Here is a 27,011-nt window from a genome sequence, read left to right as displayed (position 1 = left end):
TGTGGGAGAGGTTCTCAACCCGGAGGATCATCCCGATCTTCAATGCTTGTTAGCTGAAGGGGGACCCTCCCGGGTAGACTTCTGTAAAGGACAGAGAGAGTGCCACGCTCTCGAGGGTCTGAGGAAACAGGCACTGTCCCAGGCACAAGGAGAAGTGCCTAGGACATTCTGGATTTATTGGGAGGGTGAGCTCCTTGTTAGTGAGCCCACTAAGCCTGAACCTGGTGCCCTCAAGAGGTTGGTGGTACCCCAGGTTTACAGGCCCTTCCTACTTCAGTTGGCGCATGAGGTGCCCTTGGCTGGTCATCTTGGTACGACAAAGACTAAGCAGAGACTCTCTGCCCATTTCTACTGGCCCCGGATGGGAGTAGAAGTGGAGTCCCACTGCAGGACCTGCCCAACTTGTCAGTTGTCTGGCAAGACGGGAGGCAGTGTCATTGCCCCACTGCAGCCATTGCCAGTGGTTGGCACACCATTTGAGAGGGTGGGCATCGACATTGTCGGTCCCCTGGACCCTCCCCCTTCAGGTGGACATCGGTTCTTCCTGGTTTTGGTAGATCATGGCACCAGGTACCCTGAGACTATACCCCTTTGGACTGTAACTGCCAAGGTGGTTGCCAGGGCTCTCCTGGGCATTTTCACCCGTGTTGGATTCCCCAAGGAGGTTGTCTCTGACAGAGGATCCAACTTCATGTCTAGTTACATGAAGACCATGTGGAAAGAGTGCGGGGTAACCTATAAGTTCTCCACATCTTACCATCCCCAGACCAATGGTCTGGTTGAGAGATTTAATAAAACTCTCAAGGGCATGATAGGTGCTTTGGAAGAGCCCCTAAGGAGGAAATGGGATCTCCTCTTGCCATGCCTGCTGCTTGCTTACAGAGAGGTACCTCAAGAGGGTGTTGGTTTCAGCCCCTTTGAGTTGACATCCCGTGAGGGGGCCCCTTGCCTTGATTAGAGAAGTTTTGGAAGCCACCCCTCCAGGTCCCGCCAAGCAAGTGGGGGACTATGTGTTAGGCCTCAGACGGAGGATGACACACATGATGGGTCAGGCAACAGCAAATCTCAAGGCCAGCCAGGAATTGAACAAATACTGGCATGACCTTAAAGCATCGCAAGTGGATTGGACTAGGGGACAGGAGGTCCTCGTGATGGAGCCTACCAAGCCTCGGGCATTGGCAGATAAATGGACTGGACCCTTCAGGATAATCTCCAAGATGGGCGAGGTCAATTATCTGGTTGACATGGGAATCCCAGGGGTAGCCCTTCAGGTATTTCATGTTAATTGGCTCAAGCCTTTCCACAGGCGAGCAGAAGTCTCATGTCTCTTGCTAGCTTCAGAGCAAGAAGAGGATGAGAGTGAGCCCCTTCCTGATTTGCTGTATAGCAACACTCAGGATGGCTCAGTGGAGGGAGTGCATCTCTCTCCAGATTTGACAACAGAGCAGCAGAGGGCCTGCAGGACTTTGCTCCAGCAGTATGCCCCTCTGTTTTCACTGACGCCAGGCCTTACATCGTGGTGTAAGCACGAGATTGACACTGGTGACAGCGTGCCTGTCAAAAGCAGGAGCTACCGTATGTCAGACACTGTTAAGAACCACATCCAGGCTGAGATCGCCAAGATGTTGGATCTGGGTGTTATTGAACCCTCAACCAGTCCCTGGTCCAGTCCCGTGGTCCTTGTCCCCAAGGCAAGTTCCCAGGCAGGTACCAAGGATTGGAGGTTCTGTGTGGACTACCGAGGAGTCAATGCCGTCACCAAAACTGACGCGCACCCATTGCCCCGGGCTGATGAGCTCGTGGACACCATAGGTGCTGCCAAATTTGTGAGCACCTTTGACCTCACCTCAGGCTATTGGCAAATAGCTCTGACGGACCATGCCAAGAAAAAACGGCGTTCTCAACACCAGAGGGACTCTACCAGTTTACGGTCATGCCTTTTGGGTTGAAGAATGCCTCTGCCACCTTCCAGAGATTGGTCAACCATGCGCTCAGTGCGCTGGAGGCCTTTTGTGTGGCTTATTTAGATGACATTGCCATCTACAGTTCCACTTGGGAAGAGCATTTGACACATCTGGGTAAGGCGTTGCAGGCCTTGAAAAGGGCTAACCTCACTATCAAGGCCACCAAGTGCCAGATAGCTCAGGGGAAAGTCACATATCTTGGTCATGAGGTAGGAGGGGGTCAAATCCAACCTCTCCTTAGTAAGATACAGGATGTACAGGACTGGGAGACTCCCACTACTCAAACCCAGGTGAGAGCCTTTTTGGGCCTCACTGGGTATTATCAAATTTCATGGCAGACTATGGAACCATAGCTGCACCACTGACAGCTCTGACTTCCCCCAAACAACCTAGGAAGGTTAATTGGACGGAAGACTGTCAGAGGGCCTTTGATGGCTTGAAAGAAAGTCTGTGTAGGGCACCTGTGTTGTGTGCGCCTGACTACAGCCGACCCTTTATCGTCCAGACGGATGCCTGCGACACCGGAATTGGAGCTGTCTTGTCCCAGTTAGATGACAAAGGGAGGGAACATCCTATCATCTTCTTCAGTAGACAACTCAAGGGTAGAGAACTTAGGTGGGCTACTGTTGAGAAGGAATGTTTCAGTATAGTTTGGAGCCTTAGGTGTTTTAGGCCCTACCTTACGGGGTCTACCTTCAAGGTCCAAACAGATCATGAGCCCCTGAAGTAGCTTATGCAGATGAAGGGTGAAAACCCAAAACAGCTCAGGTGGTCCATTAGCCTGCAAGGGCTAGACTTCACCATAGAGTACAGACCAGGGAAGAGTCACGATAATACAGATGGCCTTTCCAGAAGGTATGTTGACCGTCTGGATGAGGGTGTCTATTCCGTGGGAGATTAGGCACCCTCCACCTCAGTCTGGGGGGGGTGACTGTGATGCTGGAAATGCATCGGAGAGACAGGGCCTCCGTATCCTTGTCCTTTACTGCCTTTTTATCGTGTGTTCTGTCGTGTTTTCCGCGCAGGAGTTCATGTGGGTCTCCTGGCGGTGCAGCTCTCTCTCTTTTGGCTTGGTGAACAGACCCATGGGATACCCTTACGGCACCCATGGGTGGGGGTACAACCCTGTGCCCCTAGTGTATGTTTTTGGGCACCTGTGGGTGGCCCACAGAGCAGGGTATGGGCTGGTGGCAGCTCCATGCTGAATTTGACAGGTGCGCTGAGTATCCTCCATTTTGGGATACTCAGGCCCTGCCATTGGAATCAGTTGATTCCTGATGGAAAACAAGATGGCCCCTTTGGCCTCTTGCTTTCTATTGCCTGTTACCTTGTTTTCCCAAAGTCCTGGGAAGCCCTGACTCTGTCCCTTCCCCCTGACTGGCTGTTGGGTGGAAGTTCCATATATGGTGTTGTTGTGAAGTCCAGTCCAGACTGACTGGAGCCTTCACAGTGACTGTATGTTGTAGGTACGCCCTGCGAGTGGGACCTGGGTGAATGGAGTGTGTGACCAATATGCACTTCTTGTTGTGGCTGTCTGGTTTCTGTTATGAGAGACAAAGACTGAGACAGCCTTGCCCGAAACTGGCCTGAATGCAGTGTGTAGTGTTGAATGGCTGGGTACTTGTACCAATCCACATTCCTTGTTGTGAGTGTCTGAGAGGGAGGAGGATGGCCTGAATGCACTGTGTGCCTGATTGGCTGACTGACTGCATGAATGTCCTTCTGTATGATTGGCTGCTGAGAGTGACCCAGCAATGTGGATGAGAGACAAGATAGTATATCTGGGGACCTCTCACCACTGGAAATTGTTCAGAAGCTGTGTCTACACTTGAAGAGTAACTGGAACTGCTGATCCTCGACGCCCAGCTGGAAGAAGACTTGCTGTTGCATTTGCTTTGACCTGACCTGAAAGCTGCCGAATTCGTCGGAGACTGATCCGAGAGAGGACCTGGTAAGGCGCCCTCCTCCCATGATCCGAGGGACCATCGAGCACCGCTAACCTTCACTGAAGCTCCCTGGAAGTCAGACCCTCGAAAGGCTGCTGACCCGAGACGGGACCGCTGAGGAGAACGAAGCAAAGCACCCGGATTTCGCCGCTGTCGAAGTCTATTGCCGTCGACCAGGGTTCGCAGGTTTGTGTAACCGCTGGAGGCCCGTCGAAGTTGTGTTGCCCAGCCGTGGGGACCACTTGACGCTGTGCCGCCGACGACCAGAACCGCTTGCTCCTTTGCCTAAGAACATTTGAATCCAAGGACTCCCTTGTCCGCAACGTCGACCGTTTTGTCCAGCCGGAGAAAGTCGAGGACGGCCAATGCGCCGAGGAGAATCCGCCGGTGGGTTTCCTGCCACCTGAAGGCCACAAAGACTTCAACGACTTGACGCCCTTGTTGGGCCACAGTTCTTCTGAAACTCTTTGCTGTCCTGAACAATCCATCGCCGAGGTGCCCCGCACACCTCATCCTCGCAAGACGTCGCTGACGAGCACCGCCTGGATCGACGTCGTGGTCTCGGCACCCTTGAACTTCTCATCGCCGCTGTCGACGACAAGTTTACCATCTTCGATGCCTCTCGACGATACGTCGCTTCTGCTTTAAAGGGAGTCACTCAAGAAGGATCCTTTGACGCGTCTTCGAAGAACTCTACTCCACCAGGTACATTGGGGGGGTAAAACTTTAATAGGGGAGAAATAAGGCTATTGAACAATATATAGACTGGGCTTGTGCTATATATCTTTATTTTACAGGTTGCCCAGGTGGGGGGATCTCCACACAGAACTGTGTCTAGTGGTAGGGGCCAGAAATCTGCCTGTTGTTTCAACCATCTTGCGTTCCTTCCTATCTCTATTGCTGGTTTCCTCGTTATTGATCTGTGTGACATTTTAACTGTACAGTTGATGCACTTTAATGAGATTTGATAACATTGGTGGTACCACTTTAGAATTGTATATATTTATCATTGTTGATTTTCGAGTACAAAGTGCGTTATTGTGATTGTGTACATACCTTTGAATATTAATTATATAAAGACTGTGTTTTCAGTAATACGGTGTATGGACATTCCTTTGTGGGGGACTACACTGTACTTAAGAACCAGCCTGCATCACCTCCTGAGAAGCTAGGCCTTGATTGCTCATCCATTGCTACCGAATAAAGAATCTTGGCTGGGGTCCTCTGTGCCTCTCCTCTACCATATAGAGAGCAGAAGTACAGACACCCCCCTCCAGTCTTTCCACTCCCCCTAATAACAAGTGGGGTAGAGTTTGTCCCAAAGAAGCTGCCTGGCCTAGCATGGCTGGGATAGCTTAGTCGTCTTTGTTGATGCACTTCAAATTTCACCCACACACATATATGTATATTTCTGAGGCTTGTGGAATCTGCTTAGATCACATGCTGTGCATAGGCCGACATCTAGTGGAAGCTGCAGAGTATTACAGTTTGTTTTTTCGAAACTCGAAAATGGGCGTCGACACATGGCGTGCCAGTAATACTATCCCTAGTGTGACGTCCACTGTACCCATGATCCCTCACGCGTGTAGGACCCTCAGATTGTTTTTTTCCGCCATACTTGTCGGAAGCATCCCGCGGAGTTCCCTGGCTTTAGCCATAATTTTGCTAAAAAATATATATTTCCCCGTTTTCTTCAATACCCACGTCGAGCCATAAGAAACCGAAGCTCGACGCTGGACCGGAGAAGAAAACTGCCGTCGAACTACACAATGGAATTTGGGCCTCGGAAGGCCTCTGGCCTCGGCCCTGTACAAGTAGGGAGAGTGGGGGGTGGTACATACTCTTCACTCACATATATTTTCATATATATATTCCTACACACTAGCCCGCTGCCACAGGGTGCATATGGAGGATACCCCTTTCCAATTTTGCCCCAAGTGCAACCGCAAGTACCCTTGGGTTGACAGACACGCCACCTGTAACCTCTGCCTGCCGAGGGACCACCCCGAGGCGAATTGCAGAGCGTGTAGCTGGTTCAAGGCTAAAACTTTAAAGGACCGTTCAATCAAACGTTGGGCCCACCATGCCAGGCAACGAGAGGCCATGGAAGCGGAGGGCGCCTTCAGTGATGGCAGTGATGCCATACTATCGGACGGCGAGAGCAACGTGGCGTCGAAAGTCCCCAACCTCGGAAGGTTGTCAGGCAGGGCAGCTATGTGGAAAACACCCGGCAATTCGAGCGCTACCCACACCACTTCCACTAAACACTCGAAGTCCAACCGAGACTCGATGCGCGCGTCGAGTTCTCGGAAAGAGGCACACAGAGAACGGTCCACCGAATCGGTGTCCTCTGGGCGTTCTCAAGATCGCCGCATGACACCAGGCAACCATCCACTGTTGCCAAGAGTGCCTCACTTACTAAAGTAATGGAGGTTCGATCATCCGAAGACGAAGCCAACCTCCATCCCCAGGCCGCCCTCCAGGAGTCGGCGTCAGCAGACCGCTCGACGGCTGCACCCATGTCCCAACGTCCTCACTCTACAGAGAGGGACACTACCCCCGAATCTCGACACCAGACGTCGAAAAGCTCTGAGAGGGTGAAAACACCAGGGAAGCACTCTTCCACTCACGGGGAGGGGGGAAAACAGCAAAGAAGTCTTCTCAGCCTTCTTCTACACCACAGATACCTAAGGACAGCTCCAATTCCTCTGTTAAACATTCTAAGACCCCTGTACAAGCCCATAGGTCCGGTCAAGAGATTGCAGGGAAACACCCCCAAGAGAGGGTAATTCCCAGCTCTAAACAATGGTCGGGTGAGGACATAGACAGAGTTATGTCCAGAATGTCATCCCTAGCAGACTTCTATTCCAAGAATCCAGAGCACTTCCTCTCGTATACCCCGGATGGGGCTACTCCCTCAGGGTCTAGGTACCCGCAACCCCCTGGTAAGAAACCTCGAGTTGAGGCACCAACACAAAGTCAGTCTTCTGACCCTTTTTTACGTACAGCCATACTCTCAGTATAATGAGGATCCACTACATGATGAGGATCCAGAATTGGCAGCGTTGGATGACCAAACTGGGGCGGACTACTATGGGGATGACGAGTACGAAGACGAGGACGAAGATAACCCAGAAGTCTACAGAGTAGACTCCCCAGTAGACCAGGGACCTCTGGTTAGCGACTCTCCAGTCGACAACCAACCTCTACTAAACGAGGTTTTATCCAAAGCGGCAGAACACTTCCGCATAGATACTGAAGGAGCTCAGGAGGAAAGGGACTTCACCGAGGAATTAGAGGAAGAAAAGAGACCCATTGCCCAGGCATCCCTATTCTCAAATCTATACAAAGGAGGATTGATCCTTCCCTTCTTAATCCCAACCTCACCAGGGCATTAAACCCCAGGATCGAAAAGTTGTTCAGGGCATCCCAGTCAGACCCACTCTATATAAGGGGGCAACTGAACCCGGACTCCCTGGTAGTCACAAATACCCAAAAGAGGGCGGGAACACCCCTATCATCGTCTGAGTCTCCCCCGACAAGGAGAGCAAAAAGATCTACAGGTTGGGAAGGAAGGTAGCCTCCACTTCCGCGCCTACCAGGCAAGGATTGCCAACTCCGCCACTCTGCTGGCTAGTTACAACTGCCACCAGTGGGAACAAGTGGCTGCACTCATCGACTCCGCACCAGAACCTTTAAAGAGCCAGTTGGCACAGGTTGCGTCGGAGGGGAGGGCTGTGTCCGGTTGCATCCTTAAGGCAATCTTTGATGCCGCGGATAACGCCGGCAGGCTAATAGCAGAGAGCACTGTTATTAAAAGGCATACTTGGTTAAGGCAGTCAGGGTTTAAACCCGAGACACAAGGATCCTTAATAGACAAACCGGTGGAGCCTGATCTACTGTTTGGCAAGGCGGTAGAGGACGCTTTAAAAAATGCCAAAGATGAGTATGAGACTCTAAAGTCCCTGGGACAGTTGACCAACAAACCCCCTAATCAAAGAGGGAATGGCAATTTTCGTCGCCCACGCGGCCAAAATTCTCAAAGAGGCTCCAACTATTCTCAGGGGCAGGGCACACCATGGGGTAATAACCAGCAGTCTACCCAGAGTTACAACAGGGGTAACAAAAGGGGTGGTGGTAAGGGTAGAGGCAGCCCCAGCAGAGGTAGCACACCTCCTGCAAAGCAGTGACGCCGAGATCAGGGTCCCTTCCCGCGCATCTCCAGTAGGGGGACTCATTACCAACTTCAAGCTTGGGAAGGGATCACATCAGACAGATGGGTGCTGTCCACAGTGACCGCAGGATACTGCATAGAACTGCTCGAGCGTCCCCGAAACCACCCTCGGCGACAAAAGGTACATTCCCTAGACCACCAGAAGATCCTCCTCGAGGAGATCCTATATCTTCTAGAAAAGGACGCGTTCGAACTCGTCCCGGGAAAACAGGTAAACAACTTACTTCCTTGTGCCAAAAAAAGATCTAACAATGCGCCCAGTCTTAGACTTACGCCCTGCAAACAAGTATGTCAAGCCCCAAAAATTTTGCATGACTACTCTCCAAGAGGTAATCCCCCTCCTACAAAAGGGGGATTACATGGCAACACTGGACATGAAAGATGCCTATTTTCATATTTCCATGTTTCCAGCGCACAGAAGATTCTTGCGCTTCAAGGTGGACAGTCAGCACTACCAGTTCAAGGTGCTGCCCTTCGGTACAGCCTCGGCTCCAAGGTTCTGACTGTGGTGGTGGCACACCTACACAGGGAGGCAATCCCAGTGTACCCTTACCTGGACGACTGGCTCATCACGGGGGAGACCTCAGCAATTTGCAGTTCAAACATTCAAAGAACGATCGACCTCCTCTTCGAATTGGGCTTCTCCATAAATGAGAAAAAATCAAGCCTGGTGACAAGAACCTCCAAACAGTTCCTAGGAGCTGTACTAAACACTCAAGAGGGGTTGGCCTTTCCATCAGAGGAAAGAATTCGGAACATACTACTGCAGATTCCTCAATATCAGTCTGGTCGCCAGCTAACGGTACGCAAAGCAATGCGTTTGCTAGGCATGATGGCATGATGTATTTACCTTGTCCCCCACGCGCGCCTGTGCATGCCTCCCATGCAAGAATGGTTGGCGAAACAGTGGTCTCAGGCATGTGGTCAGTGGGACGATCTAGTGGTCGTTTCGCCAACACTAGTACAAAGTCTTCACTGGTGGACAAGAGAGAACCTGTCAAAGGGGAAAGCCTTTTACGATCCAGAGGTTAATGCTGTAGTAACTACAGACGCATCCCTATCAGGGTGGGGAGCACACCTCCTTCACTACACAGCGCAGGGTCTCTGGTCTCACTCAGTGGCCAAGAATCTATCAATCTGCTAGAGCTTCTAGCAGTATTCAGAGCGCTTCTGTCACGCCGCCTGTCTTGGGGCTTCCTTACCTGTTACGGTGCTCCCCGTCCTGGAGAGTGTACCCGCGTTTCCGTCTTCGGGGCCCGGGGCTGTCTTGGGTTTCGGGCGCTTCCGGGTCTTCGGTGCGCGTTGCTCGGCGCGTGCGCGGGCGGCCGCTCTCCGCGCATGCGCAGTGCGCAGAGTCCTCGGTTCTGGGGATCCTGCGGCCCAAGCCTCGTTGTGGGATGACCAATGCCTGGGAGACAGTACGGCTTGCGTGGCAAGCCTCCCAGGTGTTGGTGGCCACATATAAGGAGCCCCACCCTTATTCAAACCGCGTCTCAAAGAGGTTTGGTTCGGACCGTGTCTACGCTGGTTCCTTGTTCTACTTACCTGTTTCCTGAGTCCTTCTGCCTTGCCCTATTCCAGTCTGTTTTCCCTTCTGGTTCCCTTCTAGTTGCCTCCCCTTTTCCCTTCTCCTTCCATTCCTGGGGTTGGTGTTCCTTGTTCTTCCTGGCTCTCATTCTGGTTTTGGGGTGGTTCCCCCCACAGGCCTTTTTCCATTGGTCCTGGGTTCTACTGCTCCTTCTGGTTCTCCTTGCCTGCCTGCCTCTGTCACTTGCTGCCTGTTGCCGATACTTGGAATAACTATTCTACCACAAGCCTTCTGGTCCTCGTCAACATCCATCCGGATCCTATTGCCTTCTGTGAACCCAGAACTATCTACAAGGAGGCTCCCCCTGTCAGTGCTTGCACTGTCCCGACGCCACGCTAATCAGGGGTGAGCGAACCCGTGGCGTTGGGAGCCGGTTCACCTCCAATCCGGTTCCATTCGGGCTGGAGCTGGGCTGGTTTCCCGCGTCATCAGTTACATCTCCACGGATCATCAGACAGTCTGGCATCATCTTCGAGACCCCAAACCGGACGAACAGGTACGCAGCGCCCTCGTGACGCTATCTTTAACAGCTTCAAGCGTTCGAGCCCCACCTGTTAAACCTGTCAGTGCAGATCCTAACGGGCAGCACAACTGCAATGTTCTACCTAAACAAGCAGGGAGGGACTCGTTCGCCAAATCTGTCCAAGCTTGCCCAGAAAATGTGGATATGGGCACTCAGACGGAACATTTACCTGTCATCGCAACATGTTCCAGAGGATCTCAATTCTCTAGCAGACGCCTTGAGCAGAGATCCTCTCCCACAAGAACACAAGTGGTCGCTAAACAGAGAAGTCGTAGAAGACATCTTCTCACGGTGGGGTTTCCCCGCTACAGACCTATTCGCCACAAGTGAAAACAAACAATGTCCAGGATTCGCATCCAGGTTCCCACAGCCAGACTCCAAGGGGAACGCCCTATGAATAGATTGGTCAGGGATGTTTGCCTACGCTTTTCCACCAACCCCCCCTTATGAGGAAGGTGGTCAACAAGATGCACAGGGAATCGACAACGCTCATCCTAGTTGCTCCCATGTGGGCGAGGCAACCGTGGTACTGACACCTACGCAGACTAGCCGTGTGCAAACCCATCAGACTCCCGTGCTGGCACAACCTACTGTCCCAGCACCAAGGACAAACAGTACACCCACAACCCAACTCAATGAACCTGGCAGTATGGCTCCTGAGGTCATAGAGTTTGGACATCTCAATTTACCACAGAGATGTATGGATATCCTAAAGGAATCTAGGAAACCGAACACAAGGTACTGTTACTTTGATAAATGGAAAAGATTTGTTGTCTGGTGCCAGAATAAGCAATTCAACCCAGTTGATTGTACTCCTTCCAATATTGTCACCTACCTGCTCCACCTGCTGGACACAGGCCTTGTATTCAACTCACTGAAGGTACATCTGGCAGCTATATCTGCCTACACCACTTCCCACAGCAAGGTTTCGTGGTGGAAAGTACCAGTGGTGAAGGCCTTCATGGAAGGGGTAAAGAGACTCCACCCTCCAATCTCTAACCCACCCCCGGGTTGAGACCTTAATGTGGTGCTTGCTAAGCTCCTGGGGCCACCATTTGAACCCATGCATAAAGCCAGTCTCAAACACCTGACCTATAAAACTGCCTTCTTAGTAGCCATTACATCCATAAGAAGGGTCAGTGAAATTCAGGCTCTGTCAGTGCAGGATCCTTTCTTTACTGTTCATAAGGATAAACTGGTTCTACGTACACACCCTAGTTTCTCACCTAAGTTTATTTCTAAATTCCACGTTAACCAGTCCATTGAGCTCCCGGCTTTCTTCCAAGAACCCAAGAGCTCTGCTGAGGTGAAACTACACACTCTAGATGTGCGAAGAGCGGTCCTCTACTATGTTAGCAAGACCAGACCGCTAAGGAAAACAGATCAACTGTTTGTCTCCGTAGCTACAGGCAGAGGGAGATCGCGTCTCTAAAGGTGCCATCTCTAAGTGTATTGTAAATTGTATCCAACTGTGTTATTCCCTTTCTGAAAAAACGTTGCCTTTTATGCCTAGAGCCCATTCTACAAGAGGCATTGGGGCCACTCTGGCTTTCATTGCAAATGTACCCCTTGACACCATTTGCAAAGCAGCTACTTGGAGCTCTATTCACACTTTTACTCAGCACTACTGCATTGACACTCATTCCAAGACAGATACCCAAGTGGGACAAGCGGTTCTAAGACATCTGTTTGCTCAGGACCCTTCTCACATCCCACCTCCATCTTCTAATACTGCTTGCTAATCTGTGCACAGCATGTGATCTAAGCAGATTCCACAAGCCTCAGAAGAGATAGATTACTCACCGTAATCGTATTTCTGATGCCTGTATCTGCTTAGATTCACATGCGACCCACCCTTCCTCCCCTCTGAGAGAAGGCACATGGATGCTTGTAGTCTTATCTTCCTTCTATCTGCTTGGATAATCTGTACTCACGCCACTCCTCATGCTACCTCTTGTCAGAAAAAATACAATCTGAGGGTCCTACACACGTGAGGGATCATGGGTACAGTGGACGTCACACTAGGGATAGTATTACTGGCACGCCCTATGTTGACGCCCATTATCGAGTTTCGAAAAACAAACTGTAATACTCCACAGCTTCCACTAGATGTGGACCTATGCACAGCATGTGAATCTAAGCAGATACAAGCATCAGAACTACGATTACGGTGAGTAATGTATCTCATATATTCACTAAGAAAAAACTTTCTTAAGGGGACATTATGGTTAAGTTGCGCTACTAAAAACCTGTGAAATTCACTAACATTTTTTTATAAACGTGACATAATACAAACGTCACAATATAGTTCCAAGTAAAACCGAAACCCCCTGAAATTCGTCAGTTATGGTAGCCTAGGCAACCATAACTGCCCGCACCACTGTGCACTGCTAACGCTAACACCCAGGACATCAAAGATAACATCACAAATGTCATTGATGACATCACTGATGACATCACATGTGTGTTTACCTTACAGACAAGGGGTTGTGAATGAAAGTTTGGCAAAAAAGTATCAGGGGTTATCGGGACATGTGTAATAAACTGTATACTTCATCACACAATGTAGTGTTCTAAACAAAATTCCATTACAGTGTTCTTTCTAGTACAGGAACCTACTCATACAGAAATGTAGGTATAGACTGCAGCATACATCACAAAGGTGCTATGTATTTTCCACAGTTGTATAATAAAACGGTGAAGGCTTCAGTATGAGACTTTTCTGGTCTGTAAAATGTACTAAGTTGGTAATAATTCATCACATACTACATATTTCTAATAATACCCACAAAACATAAATGGAGTACAATGCATGCAAATATGAGGCTTCTATGCGGAGAGAAAAGTAAGCAAACAGGAGGCAGTGTCATTAGCAACTCTGCATAATCTACATTATTGTATGCACGCACAAAAATGATAGCTGTGTTGCAGGCCTGCTTCTTCCCCTATATATGTACATCATAAGATGGGATTGAAATGTAAGGAAAGTATTGTAAGAACATGTGATAATAGCAATATCTATGAATGTAATACCTTTTGAAAGTTACGTTTCTGACTGCCAGTAAATAAAACCACCTTGCCTAGATATGGCAGTGAAGAGAAAAGAAAGGGCTACACATGTGATGTCATCAGTGATGTCATCAATGACATTTGTGATGTCATCTTTGATGTCCTGGGTGTTAGTGTTAGCAGTGCACAGTAGTGCGGGAAGTTATGGTTGCCTAGGCTACTATAACTGGCGAATTTCAGGGGTTTTTCGGTTTTACCTGGAACTATGTCACGTTAGTATTATGTCACGTTTATAACATTTTTTTAGTGAATTTCACAGTTTTTTAGTAGCGTAACTTAACCATAATGTCCCCTTAACAAAGTATTTTTTTTAGTGAATTGTACAGGTTTTTAGTAGGACAATGTAAGTATAAGGTCTTGTTAAGAAAAAAATGGTGTACTGCATGTCACAGATTTTAAGGAGACCAACGTAACCATAACTTCCCTTTACCAAGGGGCGTTTGGTAAACATTATACACCTTGCGAAAAATGCCACATGAAGGTATGCTGGCATACTGCACCGTGACATGTCCCAGAATCAGTACACACTTAACTGTACAATCTATAACTCGTGGGCAGTGTGGAAATACATTATATAATCATGTAGGAATGTCCACCTCCAACATTTGCCGGACACAACGCCAACATGTATTGGTATGCAGCGATTAGCAATGCACTACACATAATATATCGGTAGCAAAAGTTTTACTTATCTGAAGAACACATCAGCTGAAGGCGTCCTTCCTCCCTAAGAAACAGCAGCAGTGGTGTGATGTGAAAGCATAAGGAACAGTGGCGCTACCTTGCACATAACAAACGGATACAATTTGTCGCCGTACATCCACCAACCCATATTACCGTTTGTTGCCTTTTTGCTCATTGCCGTTCGCAAATTCCCTTATTACCTGCCGTGCCAAAAAAGAAAGGTGCCCGGAAAGTAAGGAAATAATGTGTTAATAATGGCCTTTCATATTGTAAGGAAAAAAAAACTATTTTGCATACACTCCAAGTACTGCACATCTCTCAGTAAAGTACATAGGCTAAATAATCTTTGCCAGTAATAGTCTAAATTAGCAAATCAGTAGCGTGTGCTACTAAAAAGTACACTTACTTGTTGTAATCCGGGGAGGCTTTGGCAGTTTAGATTCCAAAACAAAATCCTCTTTCAATTGTCCGCCATAGAAAAGTAAGGCGGTTATTGCATACATAGGCCCTCTTCCCTTTCCATGGTAGGCTGCACAAAGCACAAGTACGTGACGTGACGCAACACTTGTAAATAAACATACAGCGACGTACAACCTAATAACTTACATTTTGAAATAATACAGAGGAAGATAAAAGAAAACGTGAATATTATAGAATTTGCAAAGTAGGTTTATTTAACAACAAACTAGCAGAGTCCATCGGAGTAAGCCCATTTTCAGTACGTTCACAACACTGCTTGTAAGGGCGGCAAAGGAAATGGTGAAGAATAGGAACACATTGTTTTTCTGGCATACAAAATTATTTAACTCTTTGTTGAAGCAGTCGCTTTGTTTCCACAGTTATTTCCCAGAAGTCGTCATGACCTGGAGCTTACACCACCATAAATGAAGTGACGTTGCTCCGAATAGCGAGTTCAGCGTAGGGACAAATCGGGTTTACAGACTCATTCCACATAATTATTATGGACAGGCAACCGCTCACCAGCAGTTGCATTTGCCGTCCGAAGAAGCGCTCACTCTGCATTTGAAAACCATGGCAGACACAGTATGGCATGATATACCTATGGGGGAAAAGGTAAAGAAAGTAAGGGTCAATAACCAACCTATACCAAAATGTTTTTAAAAAAGACACAGAAAATGTGCAAAGTACAACACAAACTTACGTGTTCAAACATTATATGTTAGTAAAATGTTACTAATTTCCAGGAGAACCTATAGTAGCAGGCTACAAACGGCCACATTTTGCATGCGCCGTAAGTAGAGTCGCCAACTCTTTGATAGTCTGTCACGGGACACTTGCCCACAAGGCGGTCATGACGTCACGTCATTCACTTGTCCTGCCCCTTTTTAAATGTAATTTTTTGTAATGGCTTTTAATTCCTGGCTTAATTGAAATGCAAATGGTTTGTCCTTGGGAGGTAATGATCACGTTTTTTAACTGCAAACATGCCCATCACGACCCCAGGAACAAATCATTACCATTTCAATGAAGCCAGGTGCAGAGTGTTGCAGTTCCAACTGTAGGCTCAAAAGGAGCCAAGGCTGCAGAGCCGGCGGACAAAAAAAGCAGCAGGCGGAAGCGCTGTGCTGTGTACATGGCCCCTTCAGTTTGCAGAGTGGCTGTGCTGGAGGCAGGTTGGTCCAACACAAGTTGGCACAACCTGCGTCTTGCACAGCCACTCTGCAAAGTGCAAGACGGAGCACCTAATTGCGGGACAATCCGGTGTTGGCCACCCTAGCCGTAAGAGTAAAAAAAATAGCAAGTACACAGGAAGAGGATAAATGGTTTATGAAATTAAATATAAAGGACAATTAATAGAAAATTACGTCTCCTGATTTCAAAGAATACCAAAAAAAGTGCAAAGTTCACCCAAAGCTATGTGGACAAAGTTACTGTTTCAAATAAAAAATAATAATGCTAAAAATGGATGAGTGCGCTCGTAAGCTACAAATGTGCAACCAGGGCACTCTGCAACGTTACAGGAAAAATGTAACAGTGCATAAAGGTAATTGGGCAGGTACTGTAACACAATTATATGTGCAGTAATGGTACAATAAAGCGCGGTTCGCTGTACAGTGTGCAAAAATAAACATACATAATATTTACTGCCTCCATTCTGTTTGTGCAGGTTACACGCCAATGTGTTCGCAGCGAAGATCTTCGTATACTGATATTGCAAGTCCCCTACAAACTTTTTAAAACATAACCTTATCAATTGCTATTTTTTTCGTCCCTTTCATTCCGTGAATTGCTAGTAACTTTCCCTTTCAGTCAAGGTCAAAAAACAATTGTACATTCACTCGGATGCGTGGGCGTATTGAGTGGTCAACCGAAAAAGCAACTCATCTGGCCTACTCTGAGAAACCAAATACATTCTTTCTTTGAAGCAACAAATTGCAATCCAATTATGGGAAACTGCTACTCCCATACACCTCCAGAAGCGCTGTTTCCTGCAAACACTGCAAATGGTGGCCTTAGTTTTGTAAACTAACTACGTCAGTGTGACCACAATTTAATTTCAAAAACATTGTCACTCACACGCCGTAATTGGTCGTGGTACACTGAGCAGAAGCTTGCAATTAAACGTATCACTTTGGTGACAACAAAATTGCACTTTTTCAGTTTGCGCTTCCACTTCCTATTGTGGCCCCCTCAAACGTGTCCTTCTGAAATACTACTACATCAATGTGACAAGTCCAATGCTGTCTTCTTTTACATGAGTTTCTGGCGATATGCGCGTACAATAAAACATGATAAAAGATAGGGGGGCCACAGAAGAAAGATGACGTATTTCACACTGTTCTACAAGCAATCAGAGAAAGAGCCACATGTTTGCGGTCACAAACCTTTCCCCCCAATCATTTTAAGGTGAAAAAAGACGTTTTGAGAACCCCTGCCCCTTATAACTTTCGTCCCCGTGCACGAAACATCAACAAATGTTCCAAAGAAAATCAGAGTGTTAGATTTTTTTTTGTGGAAACGTTCGTAACGAACTGTCCAAGGGTACCACAGGTATAGGCTGCCAAAAAGTGTTCTTCCTATGCAAACAGCAACTGCACCATAACAACACAGCCACTAGCGTGCTTGTCTAATATGCTGCAGTGGTTGTGGGCTGGACCTACAGATTTGGATATGTGCGCACAAACATTTGAATGTATATGTGTACATTGCCTTATAACTGCACTGCTGATAAGGTCGTTTCTGGGTGCTTGGCCTTCGGCCATGCATCCAACACTGTACACCCTCCCCAGAACCATCTAACATGCTAGCCTATACCACGGGTGTATGCATTGCTGTAATATGATGTGGTGGTCCTGGACAGGGCCGTGGGTTTCAGAAGTATTGTATATCGCCTGCAGCCATGCAGCCAAAACTCTACATCCTGCCCACAACCACCTCAGTGATATACAGGAGTGTATTGATAGGAGTGGTATGCTTCACCTCATCTCACCACAGACCTCATGCCTAGCTGTATGTCCATAGATATTGCAATGTTTTGGTGTGCACTGGCTTATACCTCCAGCCCTTATAACTTTGTTTTTGGGAGCATGGCCTTCAGCCAAGCATCCAACACAGCACACACTCCCCACAACCATATAATCCCCAATCAATACTACAGGTGTATCTATGGTTGTGACATGCTGCGGTGGTTGTGGCCAGGGCCTACAGTTTTGGAAGTATGACCTTTGGCCTACGGCCATGCATCCAAGACTCTAGGCCCTGCCCACAACCACAGCAGCATGTCACAACCATGGTACCGTACTAATCAATAAGAGACCCATAGGAAAATTTAAAGTAATAACGACATGAACGCAATGTCACTAACACCTGTAACCGTGCGCAAAGTTTTTCCCCCATTCACTCTATGGGAAAAAAAGACGTTTTGGGACCCCCCTATAAGTTTCCCCTCCCTGGACCAAACCTCACCAAACTTTGCAAAACAATTCAGAGTGGACCAAATACTTTTTTTTCCAAAGTTTGGTGAGGATTCGTCCAGGGGGAGCGGAGTTATAAGCCGCCCAAAAAGTGCTCTTCCTATGGAAACAGCAACTTAACCATAACTGCAGGGCCACTACCGTGGCCGTGTGTCACAACCATGGTGCTGTACTAATCAATAAGAGACCCATAGGAAAATGTAATGTCATAACGACAGGAACGCAATGTCAATGGTCACTAACACCACGCATGTCCTTTGATCATTTTCAAGGTGCCTGCACACAGTACGTACTGAAATACTACGCTTATTACACCCCTCATTTTCTGGACGTACAAATATCCTGAACAAGGCGGCAATGGAGAATACATCACTACCAGTTGCCGCCCAAACAAGCACAGCATTTTGTCCATCTCTTGCTCTCTAAACCTCCCCAATCACTATGGAAGATCACAATATTTTCCCAAACACCATTTCGCATGGCCAATACATCATTAACACCTACCGTCCAAACAAGTACAGTATTTAACCCATCTCTTACTCTGTAATCCTCCCCACTCACTGTAGCAGAGAAAAATACTTTCCAAAACAGCATTTCGCCTCTGGTGGCGACCGCGCTGTCTTCGGATCCAAGATGTCGGGCGCATCCACACATTCAGACACACATCACGGACCACTGTAGCCAATCGGCGAAGACGTCGCATGTCCGCGGTCATGGCGCTACCCCCCCCGGCCAATCGGTATCTTGTCCGCGGAGTGAACAGGGAATTGTGACCGCGGAGCGGACATAGATATCACACATTTTTTGAGACATATTCTTTGGTCGTTTTAAAGGAAACTACTGGACGGATTGTCACCAAATTTACAAAAGCACGCTTTCGGGACCAAGCCCAGCCCCTGCCCCTTCTGCAAATTTGGTGAAAATCCATCCAGCGGTTTGGCCTGTAGCCTTGCGCAAAGTTTTTCCCCCATTCACTCTATGGGAAAAAAAGATGTTTTTTTCAATTCCTCTGATGTGACAAGCAATATCAGATTGCGTAAACTTGCATTACTAGTGCATTTAAGAATGTCAGACACGCCGCCATATTCATATATGAGGCTTACATAAAATGGAGTGGTTTATGTTCATCGACAGAGGAGCAACTTTAACTGCAGAGAGAGGCGCATTCTGTCTATCTGGATGAATGATGAATGCATATTTGCTCCATACACAGGTAGGCATAGTTTGGGGGGTAGTAATGGACATAAGTGAAAATAAAAGATTTCCGGTCTGTCCACTGCGCATATCCCTCAAATCTTCTACTGAACAAGGGCAATTCTTAACAAATTGTTAATGTAATCTACAAATTACTGGGTAACCACTGATTTGTATCAATCAAACACTTTTCAAATGTTCTTTGTTCTTGGTTTGATATTTATTGCATATTGGAGTAGACAAACCAGCAAGTGTACTGCACCATATGGAGACAGCCGTGGCAGCAGGGCCAACATGACGCTGAGGCGGAAAGCTCTTCAAGTCAGTGAATATATCAAGGCAATCAAGCCTAGAGTGCTTAATGGAGGCGCGGTTCAGGTGGCCATCGTGCATTGGGGGGCTCCTGTCCTACTATCGATGCATCCTATCTTGTGTCACTTCCTCTGATGTCAGCTGGACCAAAGCTCGTGGGATGTCATTTCCGGTCATTTCACTCACACTGATCTCATTTCTGGCGATGCCTATCTCGCGATATCATCACAAGTTCAAAGGTATGGTGATATGACTTCTACTGCCCCAGATTTTTGGAACTCAACACCATCTGCCTCACCATCAACTCATTGGAGCCTCGTACGTGTGTACAGTGCCTCTGGTTTACACTTATGAGTACCGCGGTCACGCTGGGAAGGTGCCAATCTGGCTATTGGGCTGATTCTACCCAGATGGCAGGGTGCTGCTTGTTATTGCCATTGTTGCCATTGTTAGCTGACCACTTAGATCACTCTTTAAATACTTTGAGTTCAATATTTTCAGGATCATGATAATTCCCAACTGGGGGAGTAAGACTGGCCATGTTTGAACCAAGTCCCCTGCAGTAACCAACACTACTGCTGTGTTACCTGCTCTTGGGGTCAGAGCGAAGCCCTACAATACTTGGGAAGAAGAACCTTCCCTTTGAGTATCATTCCCGGACAACAGAATCTTATCGATTCCCTGTTCGGCTGCACCCGGGCTGGTATCAGTGTCTCCAAAATCGGAGCAGAAATGTTATTGATAGCTTTGGTTGCACAAAGCGCCTGCTACCAGCATTAGTGCTAGAGTTCCAGCCGGGCGCGGCGCCTGTCTCCAGCACACAGGGAAACAGGGCGGTCAGTAGTGCTGGTTGTCCCTCCTGGGGGTATTGACTTATCCACCTGTAACCCTACCCATTCCATGGTGTCTTGTGGGCTCATATCCCCCCTTCTGCAGTCCTGTCATTCCACCGTGGGAATCGCTGGATTCCATGCTGAATACCATTGCTTCCGCTTCTCCCTGTCCTCCTCGCACGGCCTTATGACATCAGCCTTACAATTCCCCCCTTTCATTCATCCCGTCTCTGTATGTTCTGCTTTGGGGTGTAGATAAGCAATAATGGATCTCTTCTCTTCTGGCCAATAGGCAGCTAGCATGCCTGCCCGGTGGCGGCTGGAGCTACATGAAGCCTGCGCGGGTAGTGGGTAGCAGTTTTTGGTAATGGGGTCAGGGTTCAAGTCGAGGGTACACGCGGGTGGACAGAGTTCACCCACTTAAAATGAGAAACATTTGAATTTATGAATCAAACCCCACCTCAGGATCGAATCACAGTCGTCAGGTTTGCAGGCCGGACACTTCACCACTGCACTGTATAACATGATGAAACATAACAAACAACTAAAGGAGAAATGTCCCATTTCGGTACTGGAAGTTCCAGGGAACACATTGGTATTGGTTCTTGGAGTTTAACACATGCCCATCTTTTAACGTTTTGAAAAACACTATTAGAAGAAAATATCCTCTCTTGGTTTTGTGTGTGTGTTGATTTTATGAAAAGCAAATACCATTCTTGTGTAATGTGGGTGGTTATGCAAAGCCAATTTAATGAAATGTGCATATTTCACCTTGATATGCTAATTTCTGGCAACGTCACATCCCATTGCGTTTGGGAGCCCCCCCCCACACTTTTATTTTTAGGACTTGAACCCTGGTAGCTATGGACAGGTTTGAATGTCTGCAGGCAATTCTGTGTCTCTGTTCGGGATTTGAATGTGTGCTGTGTGTTGCGTTTTTTGCTTCAGTTCCAATGTTAAGAAATCTGCAGTGACACATCTTGTGCCAGACATATGTCTGAACAATGTTCTTTTACATCGGTGTGCACTGTACTGTCACGACCGGACACGCAGGAGGAACATGTTACATTGTTTAATGTCACCACAGCTATACATGCCTAAATCACAGAGCAGCGATCCATGTATTGGTTGTGGTTTCGCCTTTTGGGAAGCCAGAAACCTGATGCTGCCTTTTGAGCACTGTGTAGCAGCCCCGCCTGATAACAAAGTCACATGACTTATTGTAAGAGCACGCACGTTACTCACTGCGCAGCAGGGAAGGGGGTGGCTGCATTGCCAGGCTCTGGTAGCATGGTTCCTTGTGTTGATTTCACGTTTTCTCGTTCTTTTTTAGCGCTAAGAATGACCTTGTGCCACCTCTGCCTGTGACCCGTGCCTCGGATGGACACTGCTCCAGTGGTCCTGCTTCCCAACAGGTCAGTGCTTCTGTCATGAAAAGACTTTATCGATGTTTAATAGGGACAAGAGTTTCCAAGGGCTGCCTTGAAAATGTTTGCATTGTAGATCAAGGGAGCGGGCGTTGTTATGCTATACATGTTTGCCCCAATTCCCAAGCAGAAGGCCAGACCAATAGCCTTAGTAGGTCACAAGATCCGTAAGTAGCAGGGGAGCCGACTTATGATTTCCCCGGGGGGTGCCCAAATACAGGAAGTGACATCACTGGCAGTTATATGATCGCATTTGCATGTAGTCGCCAACTTGGGGCAACAGCGTGGGGGCACGGTGCAGAATAGTGGAAACATTGACTAGCATGCACTGCATATACTAAAGTCAAGTAAGGAGATTTAAGCCTTCCAGTTGCATTCCAATAGGCCAACACTGCCCCTACTCCACCCCTCTATAATCATCCTGGTTTTAGTAGCTCTCCCTCAAAAGGCAGACCAACACAAGTAGGATGGGAGAACAAGATGCTTGCTCAACAGAAGGTACAGCTGCTAGTTGGAGTACCACCACCAACACCCAAAAAAAGTTCCCAATTCAAGGGAAAACGAGAAGTAAAGAAGTGTCCATTGCAAATCTGTGATAGTTAAAGTAAGGTGCACAGATGTAGAGTACAACCAACCCAAAACGATTTTCTAAAGATTGAGGCACAGCTGTATAGGTAAAATTGTTTTGGGTTGGGTGTACCTCTACATCTGTGCACCCCTCTTTCCAAGAGGGGAGTGCATAGATGTAGAAGTACACCCAGCCCAAAAGATTTTAAAAAATGGAGGCAAAGCAACAGGGGTGCACATACACCCAACCCAAAATGATTTTACCTTTACATCTGTGCACCCCTATTACCAAGAGGGGTGCACAGATGTAGAAGTACACCCAACCCAAAACAATGTTACCTCTACATCTGTGCACCCCGGGGTGCACAGGTGTAGAAGTACACTCAACCCAAAACAATTTTAAAGATGGAGGCAAAGCAAGAGGGGTGCATAGATGTTCAAATACATCCACCCCAATACGATTTTACCTCTACATCTGTGCACCCCTCTTACACAGGGATGTAGAAGTACACCCAACCCAACACGATTTTTAAAAATGGAGGCAAAGCAATAGGGGTGCACAGATGTACAAATACACCTCTACATCTGTGCACCCCTCTTGACCAGGTGGCCTCTAGACTGCATTGCTGTTGCTAAAGTGGGGCCTAGGGGTCCGAGGAGATGGCTACTTACAGAGACAAATGTATCACATGCCTACTTCCTCACCATACCAAAAGGGGAACCAACCACCCAATCCTATTACCAGCTGATCATACATCCCCCCCCACCTGGACCTACAAAAACATGACAAATGCTGTTCCTCAAAGCACAACGAAGTAGGCTACCACCACACACTATGGAAGTCATGAAACCATGGATCTGTTCCCAGAAGGAGATGCTACCAACTAAGTGACCCAACTGCTGATCAGGTCTCTAATGTCGGCTTTCACACTTAGCCCATGGTATGTGTGATCCTGTGCACATTCTCTTTGTGTGCCTTGCTACTCTTATTGGCAAACCGAGGAGTGCTCTAAAAATGTAAGCAGTGTATAAAACAAAAAGGGGGAATAGATTGCTTTCCTCGCAGTCTGCCTGCGTTTCAAAGCATCTGCTGCTGACTGTTTTTCTGTCCACTGCTTTGTTCCCCCATTTCACCTACACTCGGCTGCTGAGCCAGACAAATGCTTTAAGAGTCTAGAATTACAATTTTGGGAGTGGTCTGTGGGGGCAGGGGAAAATATCCATAAAACTCCCTCCCCTCCCCACTTCCTCCGTCAAAACGTCTTCCGAACAACATAGAATGTGTTCAAAGCACGCTATCAGTGCGGCAGAGAACATGTAGGCCTGAACAGCCGTAAAATAGAAAGAATGTTTTCATTATATGAAGGCCGGGTACATCGTCAATGGCGGTCGGTGGGTGGGTGGATTTTTGATTGGGAGGGACCGAGGGGTGGCGGGCGGCAGGAGAACAAAATGTTTCCGCTTTCCGACGAACGTGCTGCTCTCTGCTTCGGCTGGCTTGCATAGTGTCTGGTGTGCCTGCTGCTACTTCCTTAAACACGGGCGTACTGGAAGCAAAACACAGAAGCTTCCGGGGGCCCCTAAGCCCTCCCCTCTAGAACCATACACCAATATGAGGCCTAGAATTTTTGGGTACTCCTCAAGTTAGACCTCAGTGCTTCCAGTGTCAACAGAAAGTGCGAGTTGTTCTGCTCCAGTGAGCTCTTGGGGTCGGTCTGACAGTCGAGTGGACTTTCGACTTCCTTCATGTGTTCCCCCAGATTCCTGTGATTCCGCTGGTTCTCAGGAGATTGCACCTGTTCAGGACCACATTGATCCTGATCGCTCTGGACTGGGACTGGCAAAAGTGGTATCCACAGTTGCTGTACATGGTCATCTGCCATTCCTGGCGCCCTCCGAGCAGAGTAGACTTGCTCTCCAAGTTGGAGGGGCGGGTCCTCAACCTGAACCTCAGCAGCCTGAACCTTCATGATTGGCTACTGAGAGGCAGAGATACAAGAAGTGGGACTTGTCAGGTGATGCCCTCGATGTGCTCCTTTCAGCTGGAAGGCCTGCTTCGAAATCCATTTATGTCTGCAGATGGCGTACCTGTTCGACTTGGTGCCAGGAGAGGGATCTGGATCCTTTATACTGTCTGCTATGCCCTGTGTTTGATTTTCTGCTGTCCTTGACCCAAAGCGAGCCTGCTGGTTGGCACCATAAAGGGTTACCGTGCTGATATTTCGGTTTTTAAGATGTCCCCGGAACATAGCTCCTTCTTCACAATCCCCACTGTTATGCAGTTATTGTAGGGTTTGTGTAACCAGTTTCCACCTGGCAAGTTTGTGGTTCTGGCATGGGATTTTAATTTAGTTTTGACATTTGTTATGGGTGCTCAATTTGAACCCCTCCATTCCTGTTTTATTAGATACTCACCCGTAAGGTGATTTTCCTGTTTGCCATCATTTCCGAGAGATGGGTGAGTGAGCTCCAGGCATTGTCTATTTTAACTCCCTATTTGTTTTTTTCCAAAGAGAAGGTGACTTTGAGAGCGTGTCCCTCCTTTCTGCCACAAGTGGTCTTGGATGTTCATCTCTCTCAGAAGATCCCTTTTCCTGTGCTTTTGTCCTCTGCTTCACACTTCCAAGGCAGGTGAACAATTCCATCAGCTGGATCCGGCGCGGGCCCTTAGGTTCTACATCTCTCATACAAGTGAGGCTGGGAAAGATGACCAGCTTTTCATGGGTTATTCTGGGGCTCGTGCTTTCAAGGCTGTCACTAAACACACCCTGTCGAGGTGCATCATTTTGTGCATTTCACAAGGCAGTGATTTCCCTGGACATCTGCCAGGCTGTGACCTGGGCATGTTTGCACACAGTCGCTAAGCATTACTGCTTGGATTCCGTTTCAGGACAGAATGCCTGTTTTGGTAGGACAGTCCTCCAGAGTTTTCTGGTCTAGGTGGTGTCCTTGCTTCCTCCCTCCTCCAGATTTACGTGCTGCTTTGGGAGTCTTTCATAAATGAAGAATCCATGGGAGGAAGGAATCCATTAGAAGAACAAATTACTTACATCTCGGTAATGATCTTTCTGATGGATTTTCCTCCTAGGGATTCCTCACTGTCCTCCCTATCTGCCCCTTGTGGCGGAGAGCTATTACACCATCAGTTCTACGGTCCAGCAGTGTCAGAGTGCTAGGGAAAAAGGGCAGAACTGAGGTCTCGGGCGCATGCAACGCAATATATACTGGCTCCAACGTCATATCCGGCACGGCACACATCGAGCCGTTGGGCAGAGCTAACACGGAGATGAGCACCCTGGCGGTGGGAAAGTTTGCAAAGAACAGCTACATTGCGATGGAGATATCATAGATGAGGAACCTGTGGGAGGAGCAACCATCAGAAAGAACCTTACCGAGACGTAAGTAATTTGTTCTTCTAACTGTTCATATGTAAATTTGCACTTCAAAAATTAGGCACGGTCTTGTTTTAAAAAGCACTCTGACACCATCTGGTGGTTTGCTGCTCATAATTCATCTTGGCAGAAAGTCTGATTTTTCACCTGTCTGTTTTCTTTGCAGCGGAGGAATGGATCCAAAGACAGCCTGACAGACGGAAAGTCTCCAATGTCCACAAGCAGCCTGGACGGAAAGCACAATGTGAAGACAATTAAAACTGTACAAGTGACACGGCTGAAAACGGAGATTGGATGTTAGCGTCCGGACTACATAAAAGTCGCCAAAGGCTGGACACGCGCCTCACACTGCCTGCACAGGCGGGCTTACATCACCGGTGATGCAGGGGCTTGATGCCGTGTGCAATGTGCTAACACGATTCAGAAGTGCGGGAGAGGTCACCCGCCCCGGGTGGGAGAGCACGTGCGTGCACACATGTCACCTTAGAACTGCTGGACGGAATGCTGGGTGCATGCCTGGGGAGAAAGCCAATTGCTGACCTCGGTGCCGATTTAAAAGGATGATGCTTGTTTATTTCCCAAATGGTATTGACACTGGATGCATTTTCCACATGTTAAAGATCGTAGGAGTCGTGCTGTCGCTCATAACTGGAATTTCTACTGCGTAGTTTCCGTAGGTCACCAGGTTTGTAGTATTCATTTTCCGCCCAACAAGTGAAACCCTTGTTAGCCCTCGAACTGTAATATATATTTTTCATGGTCTTTCTCTGAATTTTTATTTTTATTTTGCAGTATTAAAAGGTCAATGCAACGAAGTATTTAAAATTACATTAAAATTCAACGACATTGTTTAATTTACTTGCGCCTGCTGACTGCTTTTTCCTTGTGAGACTTGCGTTGGGGTGCTTTTGTGCTGCACAGGTGGCTACACCATATTGTTAATCTGTGTTTAATGAAAAACAGCTGTGTACTTTCAACTAGAAAACGATGTGGCTTATGAAGAGGAACCTGTTTGGGGAAAACATAACGTGCAATTTAACTTTTGCAAATCAGAGTGCAAAGTTAAAGACTAAAAACCTTGCAAAATCCCCTTTATTCTTTAGTTTTACATTCCGTGTACTGAAAAACGTAAATGCCACCTGCAAATTACTCTTGCAGACTGCATTTACCTGGGATTATGATGGAACCTGCCTGCTTTTGGCAGATTGCTAAATGCAGGTGGCTTCCATAGGGATCAATTTGGAAAATATAGTGCCCTTTGAAGATGGAATAGAAAAGCACACCGTAAATGCTAATTCTGCTGAGTGCCCCTTCTCTGTCTTTAAAGGGGACGGAACTGTCCA

The 27,011-nt window shown here is 47.7% G+C and overlaps 1 protein-coding gene across 6 annotated transcripts in view; it reads left to right on the top strand.

Moving 5' to 3' along the window:
- The window catches only part of EPB41L4A (erythrocyte membrane protein band 4.1 like 4A), a 1,024,616-nt gene extending 998,090 nt beyond the window's left edge, over nucleotides 1–26,526 (top strand). For 4 of the 6 annotated variants that reach the window (XM_069625491.1, XM_069625492.1, XM_069625494.1 and 1 more), the window contains 2 exons: nucleotides 21,616–21,697; nucleotides 25,835–26,104. In XM_069625491.1, coding sequence (XP_069481592.1) covers nucleotides 21,616–21,697; nucleotides 25,835–25,969 — 217 coding nt within the window. In that variant the 3' untranslated portion in view covers nucleotides 25,970–26,104. Of the gene's footprint in view, nucleotides 1–21,615; nucleotides 21,698–25,834 lie in introns of all 6 variants that reach the window. The other 2 variants (XM_069625493.1, XM_069625495.1) reach the window with 1 other exon arrangement.
- Nucleotides 26,527–27,011: the final 485 nt, after the last annotated feature.

Source organism: Ambystoma mexicanum, chromosome 6p (genome assembly GCF_040938575.1).
Source record: "Ambystoma mexicanum isolate Mex_15411 chromosome 6p, UKY_AmexF1_1, whole genome shotgun sequence".
Taxonomy (NCBI): domain Eukaryota; kingdom Metazoa; phylum Chordata; class Amphibia; order Caudata; family Ambystomatidae; genus Ambystoma; species Ambystoma mexicanum.
This window is presented reverse-complemented; position numbering and strand designations above follow the sequence as displayed.